Source organism: Danio rerio, chromosome 25 (genome assembly GCF_049306965.1).
Source record: "Danio rerio strain Tuebingen ecotype United States chromosome 25, GRCz12tu, whole genome shotgun sequence".
Taxonomy (NCBI): Eukaryota; Metazoa; Chordata; class Actinopteri; order Cypriniformes; family Danionidae; genus Danio; species Danio rerio.
The window spans coordinates 25,380,236-25,388,956 of record NC_133200.1 but is presented as its reverse complement, the minus strand read 5'-3'; the positions used below and the strand labels follow the sequence as shown (position 1 = coordinate 25,388,956).

The window sequence follows — 8,721 nt, the reverse complement described above, 5'->3', positions numbered from 1 at the left end:
TTGTGGTAAGATGTTGACATTTAAATATGTCAGAACAAACAATTTTAACACTGATGTACATTCTTTGGGTGTACTTTCATAACGTAAACAAAGTTTCAAAAGAAACTTGAAAAAGAAAACAAACTGCACCAGGATACATAAAACAATACAAGACAGGGGTCACCAATCTCGTTCCTGGGGGTCCGGTGCCCTGTAGGGTGCCCTGTAAGCTCCAACTTGCGTCAACACACCTGCCTGGGTGTTTCAAGTATACCTAGTAAGACCTTGATTAGCTTGTTCAGGTGTGTTTGATTAGGGTTGGAGCTAAAATCTGCAGGACACCGGACCTCCAGGAACAAGTTTGGTGATCCCTTATATAAGACAACAAATCATTGCAATGTATGATCTCATGTGGTGTTTCCCAACCCTGTTCCTGAAGGCACACCAACAGTACATAGTTTGGACGTCTCCCTTATTTGACCCATTCATTTATTTTCTTTTCGGCTAAGTCCCTTATTAATCAGGGTTCACCACAGCAAATTGAAGCGCTAACTTATCCAGCATGTGTTTTATTCAGCGAATGCCCTTCCAGCCACAACCCAGGAGCGGAAAACTCTCATACACTCTTGAATTCACACCCAAACATACACTACAGCAAATTTAGCTTATTCGAAACACCTATAACACATGTCTGTAGGGGAAACCGGAGGAAACTCATGTGAACATGGGGAGAACATGCACTTCACGCAGAAATGCCTACTGACGCAGCTGGGGCTCAAACCAGTGACCTTCTTGCTGCGAAGTGACAGCACTACCTACTGCGCCACCATGTTGCATCTGACCCATTCATTAGTCTCTTCTATTGTTGTTATGAGTTGATTCAGGTGTGTTTGATTAGGAAGAGGTTGAAAATGTGTACTGTTGGTGTGCCTTTAGGAACAGGGTAGGGAAACACTGTTCTAAAGGCCAAAAAAACCCAGTCAAATCAGTTATTTTGTCTTCCATAAAGATGAAAACAAATGCTACTGTTGTACTTGTATGACAAGTAACAAGACAAAGAACTTTAAAACTCCTCAGAAAAACAACAAGTTAAAAAAACAAAGATAAACACATTAGTGGTTTAGTTAACCATAAATTGACATTTTTGATATAATTGAACATTGTGTCCCACCAAACCTGAATCCTTTGTTCATTTACACAAATTAAGATATTTTAGATGCAATCTGAGGGCTCCCTCATCGTCTATAAACTGCAATGGTCGTTGAAAGTCCAGAAATGTAACCAAAAACACTGTCAAAACATTTCATGTCACTTCAGTGGTTCAGCTGTAATCATACCAAGTGTGCCACATGCCTGTTTTTGAGTGATGCTACCGGCTGTTAGATTGCCGGTACAAAGTCACAAAGCCCGCCTCCCCGTGTAATGAACGAGAGAAAAATCAATTACACTTGCAAAGAAATGTCCTGAAAGGTAGTTTTGGTCAATTAAGGCACTGGTTATGCTGATATAGGTGCAGATCTCCATTTTTGTAACAAGTATTTGGGGCGTGTCATCGTGACTGACAGTTGGGATTGACAGCTTCTCTAAGCAGACCGTCGGAGCTTCAGGAGGAGATTGAAGCACCAATGTTCGATTTCTGTTAGTTAACCATGATGAAATGAGTTGTTCAGCAGTAAACCATACTTCTGACCTACAGGATCTTATGGGTCACTGTTTATTCGGTAAAGTGTGGGCTTTATTTTAGTTTGCTGATCCATGACTGGTCATGATGGGGAAAATACAGGTGATCATTATCTAGCAGTAACTTTTTTATGCATCTGTAATAATAATTAGGAAGACAAAACTAATGTTAACCTATTTCCAGATTGATCTTCTGGAACGTTATTTGAACGTTTTGCGTTCAACGGGAAACGTTGTCCATACTTTTTACAGTCAATCAAATGGAGCCTGAGAACAAAAAATCTTTTCTGGACTTCGGAACATCTTTCGACCATTGCTGTCAATTGAGGATGAGCGAGGTCTTGAAGTTCATCCTATGTGTTTTGTTCCGAACAAGAATGAAGGTCTAAGGGCAGGGGTGCCCAAACTTGGTCCTGGAGGGACGGTGTCCTGAAGAGTTTATATCCAACTTGCTTAAACACACCTGCCAGGAAGTTTCTAGTTTACCTAGTAAGAGCTTGACCAGCTGGTTCAGGTGTGTTTGATTAGGGTTTGAGCTAAACTCTCCAGGGGCCTGTTTCAGTAAGGAGGTTCAAACAACTCAGAGTTTAAACTTGAACTCTGAGTTTATTTACAGAGAGATTAAAAACTCAAGAGTTTTCGGTTTCAGAATAGCGGAGCTGAGTTGGGTCAATCAACTTTGAGTAGACCAACTCAGAGCTAAGCACGCACACCGTGACTATAAAAAGGCATTATCAATGGAGCGCAGATATTACGAGTGACCATGGCAACATCTTAAAAAAAGAGATCACCATTTCTTTCTCCAGCTGAACTTGATGTGATCATGCAACGTTATAGCAAATATGAGTGTATATATTTTTAAAAAGAAGCAACCATCAGTGAAACAGAGACAGTTAGCTTGGGAAAACAGCTGCTCAAGTCAAATGCGTAATTTTACATTTAAAATATTTAAACATAATAAAATAAGTAATGTAATGTGTGATGGTTATACATTTTTTCTAAACTTTTATACACGTTTATCAGTTTTAATAGATTTAACAGTGCACTTGTGTGTCTGCCTTTTTTTCTTGATTAAGTGATAGAGTTTAATATAACATTTAGAAGGTAAGCAGTACTAAAAATAATTTTTAGAAAGAATAATAATCCCATTAATCTAGTTACAGTACGTCTAAGGTCAATAAATTTAAGCTAATTATTTATTGTTCTGTGTGCGACTAAAAGGTAGGCAATATCTATGTTTCCATCCAAATATATTACATAAATTTTTGTACAAAACTGGAATATTGTATAAAAGATGCGAATAAAGCAGCGTTTCCATCCAACGAGTCAAAGAGAACAAAATCGTAACTTTTTGATTAACTGGCACCAAATATCAACAGTAAAAACAGAATTTACTGTGGTAGAAGAAGCTTTGTCAATTATTTATTTAATAGCCTAAATGTACTTGCGCCTCAGAAGACAAAGAACACGTGGGAGCGTTTGAAGCCATGAGACTCGGAGACTCTTGACACGCTCCAGATGTTCGGAGGTAGCCTAATTATATACACTAATACTAAAACAGTTAAGGCATTTTAGAATGACTAAAACAACATTTAAGACGTGTTATAGTGTGCTCAGCTTGCTGGTTTGTCCATTCACACACATTTTCATCATCATATGAAGACCTTTGTTTAATGTACATACTGTAATTTGTTCAGTAAGTGTTTCCATCATAGTTTATGCGCATATTTTCTATCAAATAAAAGTTTATCCTGCTCAATTTTGCATGTGTTTTTTATGGATATTTTCAAAAGTTAAGTGCATCATGATGTTTCCATCAATCGTTTGTATGCACATATCCAAAATGAGCATTAAAATAGGTGGGTGGAAACCTAAAGCTAAGGCGAGAAATACCGCTTTGTCTTTAAAAAAGGGAAGGAGACCGACAGAAATTCTGAGTTTAGAGAATAAAACCTGCTCCTGACCAGGTTAGGTTCACAGAGTAAGTTACCACAGTAACTGACTCTGAGTTAAAGTTACCTATCTTTTAGAAACAGGCTTGACTTACCCTGCTTTCTCGAGTTTAACAAACCTGCCATTTTAAAATGGAAAACCCAGATTTTCTCTCATTTCAGGGTTAAAATACTCTGATTTTTCACTTAACCTCCTTTCTGAAACAGGCCCCTGGACCGAGTTAGGACACCCCTGTCTTAGGGTATTATAACAACATGAGGGTGAGTAATTATTAACTGAATTTTCATTTTTAGGTGAACCAACACTTTAAGCTTCTCAGAAAAATGATTACTCAAGTCCCTAAATTGTATTTCTGATAACCAGAACCGACAAATGCCTTAGGAACCTTAGGGAATTGGATTAAAATGCACCAAATTTGCTTTGAACACACACACACACACACACACACACACACACACACACACACACACACACACACAAACACACACACACACACACACACACACACACACTTAAGCATACTGTTGTCTTGTCAAATACTGTAGAAGACACATTTAAACAAAACAAAAAAATCTAAAAAGGTTAAAAACACTTCATATCACCAAGGCACAAAAGTTCTTCCGTTCACACTAACATTTGTTCTTTCTTTAAAATATTGATTTCAGCAACTAGTGACTTGGAACATGCATTCTGTAATCAGAGTGAACAGGAGGGGGCATTGTTGTCTTTAGTTTTTTGGGTGGTAGTCTTGGGGGCTGTGACTGACCTCTGTCTTGTTCATTCTGGTTCATAACCAGCTGACTGCACGGAACTGAAGATAAGAGGAAGGGTTGATCTTCGAACCCAACAGGTGGTTGGGGGAAAATGCAGTCTGGAGTCACCCAATTACTTGACTCCTCAGTGCACAGAGGAGGTGGAGGGAGTGGCGAAGAGTCAGGAGTGTAGAAAAACATTGATGGGGGTGGTAGAGAAAGAGACATGGCATCTTCCGAAGGAAGGGTGTAAGCTGTGTTCTTGACACCCAGCATTGGGTTTTGCGGCAATGTGGCTGCCATCTCCAATAGCCGATCTACAGATTGATCCTCCTCTTCGGAGATGTTGTCATAATATGAGGTGTTGGAAGGTCGCCGATCACCTGAGGATGGGGGAACGTAGAGGTTAATAGGAAACTTGCTAAGCTGCCGATAGGATCTATAGAGGGAAGGTGATGAGGATGGATCTTCTACAATGAGATCCAAAGGTTGGGTAATTGGTGGTGGTGGTGGAAGCGGGGGAATGTAAAATGGGTCTTCTGGAAGTTCAACCCCTTGGTCAGTGTAGGGAAGAGGTGGAGGAGGTAATTCTGGAAGATTGAATGAGACAATACTGGAAGAATCTGTTATAGGTGGTTGGTATGGAGGAGGCCAATCTTCAGACACCCCTGATAGGGGCCTGCTGACACATTCATCCTTCAACGAAAGAGCTTCTGTTGAACGTGATGTAGGTTCTGGTTGGAGTACCTGACTCTGTGCTTGTACAGGTGCACTTTCTTGTGTCCTATCTGAATCTTCTGGGGGAGGTTGTGAGAGTGAAGAGCTGGAAGGTAATTGGGATTGCTGTGAAAATGATGAAGATGAGGTAATACGAGGGATTGGTTTGTTGCTGCATTGGTTGTGGGAGGTGGTGTCTTCCGTCTGAAGCTTTGATGCTGCTTGATTGTTGTGAGCTGCTGATGGTAAAGGCACTCTCTCTGTCTGGATCACTGAAAGCAGTTCTATTAAACGCTCTTCACCCAGGGGTATCTTTGGAAACTCATCTCCCTTGCCTAAAAAACAGATCCAAAGAAAATTAAAACAAGTTTCTTACAAGGTTCCCTTGGTTCAGCAGACAACTCTCTTTTTTATTTGTTTTATTTAAGTCGTTCCAATCACCTGAGACCTTTGTTCATCTTAGAAACATAGATTAAGATGTTTTAGCTGAATTTCAAGAGCTACCACAACTTTCGTAGAGCATCGGTCCATAAATGTTTAAAGTTTAAAAACGGTACCAAAACATTCTCAAAACATTCCATGTGACTTCAGTAGTCCAACTGTCCAATCATAGGAATCTCAAAGAACTTTTAAGTGTTCCAAAAACTCTAACTGTATTTACCTTCATCAGATCAGGGTGTGTTTACTATTAAGTTTACTATTGCAACATGCCCTACTGCCTATAGTAAATGTGCAACCTGACCTGATGTGGTAGAGAAGGTATATACAATTTTTTTTCCTGAACAAAAGTGTTCTTGGAGCTTCATAAATCGCATGGAATGTTTTGACAATGATTTTGGTTTCTTTTCTGAACTTTGAATGTCTGGCCTATTGGTTTGTATATGGTGCATAAGGAAGCTCTCAGATTCCATCTAACAGGTGCGCGAGTAATAAATAACAACTTTCACTTTTGGGTGAACTAATCCTTTAAGTTCACCTGAGTTGATTTTATGGTTCCTAAAGTAACACCGCAGACTATAAGATAATTTCACTTGCCTCTAAAATCTGTAGCATCTGTACAGATGTACTTTACTTTCTGAACAAATATGACATCAAAATTGTGGAACCACTTCCTTACCATCAGATTCTAGAATCCTTTTGTGTTCTAATCTAGAACCTTTAATTTAAATGGTCTACACTTTCAAGTATTAACAAGTATCTTGTGAATAAGGTTTTCTTTAATAGACTACATACTAATTGTTGAGAAAAGTATCATTTACTAACAAAAGTCAATCACTTAGATTTTTACCTGGAGGGGGGAGGTCAAGCTTCATCCTGCGAAGTTCTGACATAGATGATTGTAGGTGCTCAATGACAACATCATCACTCATGTTAAAAGAGGAAGCAGTACGTTCCTGCAGAAATTCCCTCAGGTCCTCCAGGGACAATTTGAGAAGATGCTCTGACAGGGAGACATGAAGATTTAGACTTTATAAACCAGGGGTGTCCAAACTTGGTCTTGGAGGGCTGGTGTCCTGCAGATTTTAGCTCCAACTTGCCTCAACACATTTGCAAGGATGTTTCTAGAATGCCTAGTAAGAGCCTGATTAGCTAGCCCAGGTGTGTCTGATTGGGGTTGGAACTAAACTTTGCAGGACACCGGCCTTCCAGGACCAAGTTTGGACACCCCTGTTATAAACCTTTAGTTAAACTCATCTACAGAAAGCTTAGTTACTTTTTAAGGGTGCAACAAGTTCATGAATTTCACCAAGTGTATACCAACAAACATTTGATAACCCAAATTTTAACTGCACACTGTTCTGTCAAGACAGTGATTAGGTGATAGCTCATGAATTGTCCCTAGTAGATTTTGCACACTCATACTTCTCTAGCTTAAGATTTTAAACCACCAAAATGTAGTTCTTGCTTACTTTTGTGCAATTTGAGGAGAGTATAAGCCATGGCTGTCAGAACCTTTTCTCCTTCTAATATGTAGATATCCCAAAGACGTAAGGTGAGTGTGAAGGGAGTCTGTAAAACAGAAACACAGCAGAAACAGGTTATCACCAGGCTAAAGAGAGCTCAAACATCAGCCCACTCATATAAAACCTGCAGTAGATTACGTTTCCTGTCTTTTTCAAATCAAACATTGTTGTGAGTGACATAATATTCATTATTCCCAAAATTTGGGCTCTTTTTATTTAAAGCTACCATAAAAGGGTTAAAATCTGGATATCCCTAGGCATAGCTGAACAATAAGAGTTCAATGAATGGAAATGACATATTGTAAGCCTCAAACATCATCGTTTCCTTGTTCTTAAGTAAATCTCTTGAGTGTAAAATCTTGACGAAAAAAACAGGCCAATCAGAAAAAAAAATTGAGTCTGACAATCCACACAGGATTGCTAATATGCATATTTTTAATATAATGTATGTGAAAGTCTAACTTTAAAAATGGGACAGGCTTTAAGGAGGAATAAGCTGTTCTGTAAAGCAGGGAGCCATGCATTTCCATGGACAGAATGCATAATGGAGGATATACAGATTATAAATTTAATCAATGCCACACCAAAGTGGCATGTGGTCTGTATAAGTTTGTAATGAGGCAGCAAACAAATATAATACTGCTGAATATAAGGCTGCATGACTGTATGCGATTTTTGAAAAGAGACTAAAACACTATGTTCATTGACTAAGACCAAAGGGTCATCAGTTTCTGTTGACTAAAACTGGATTAAAATAGTCATGGTGGATTCAGACTAAAATAAGACTAAAATGCTCAGATATTTAGTCGAGTAAAACCTGACTAGACTAAAAACGCGACCATGAACATGACTAAAACTATTAAAAAATAAAATGTCAGCTTCACACAAAGACTAAAATTATAGCAGGCTGCCAAAAACAACACTACAGTATATGTGTATGCATTACTAACCACACTGTCTTGCTCAGAAAGGTCATGACAGACAGCACGCAGTTTTACTGGATCAGAGTGATTAACAGTGACACAAGCATTATGAGTGTTTTGCATTAGGCCTAAATATTATTTTTAGACTGCAGCTCTGCACAAGAAGTTTGACCAGAGGAGAAATGGTTGTGACCAACTGAGCCTTGTTTCTCACAATGTTTTTTTTCTTGACTTTTGTCAATTGAAGTTTGTTCCTCGACACTGTTAGCACTGGCTTGCTTGGTTTGGGATTTGTGGAGCTGCACATCGATGGATTTGCTCTTCAGTGTTTGGATTTTCAGCAGTAAAAATTAAATCACACTGAACTGAACTAAACTGAAAGTGAAAATGAAGTAGCTTCAGTTTACTAGAACTTCTAAGTTAAGCTGCTTTGACACGATCTACATTGTAAAAGTGCTATAGAAATAAACATTAATTTAATCCAATTGTTTTTAATGCCCTAAATTAGAGATGCTGCCGATTTTTGTAAATGGAAACAACAAAAATAACTATCTGAGCACAGAAAAGGTTTGTACTTGAGCATAGAAATGCAAGTGATAACATTTTAAGTGTACAATAAAGCAGGTACAGTGCTCCGCATAGTTGTGTATACCTTATATTGAAAATTAATATTTTGATCTATTTCTCAGTGAATATAGGCTGTATTTTGGATTTATTAAAATAATATTTTAGTCACCAAACATATTTAGAAAG

At 38.4% G+C, this 8,721-nt stretch overlaps 1 protein-coding gene across 1 annotated transcript in view; it reads right to left on the bottom strand.

Annotated features, from left to right (window-relative positions):
* Positions 1-3,778: 3,778 nt before the first annotated feature.
* Positions 3,779-8,721, bottom strand: part of si:dkeyp-19e1.3 — a 55,235-nt gene continuing 50,292 nt past the window's right edge. The window contains exons 12-14 of the mRNA XM_005170709.6: positions 6,992-7,091; positions 6,370-6,522; positions 3,779-5,416 (exon numbers count right to left, since the gene is read on the bottom strand). Coding sequence (XP_005170766.1) covers positions 4,281-5,416; positions 6,370-6,522; positions 6,992-7,091 — 1,389 coding nt within the window. The 3' untranslated portion in view covers positions 3,779-4,280. The remainder of the gene's footprint in view (positions 5,417-6,369; positions 6,523-6,991; positions 7,092-8,721) is intronic.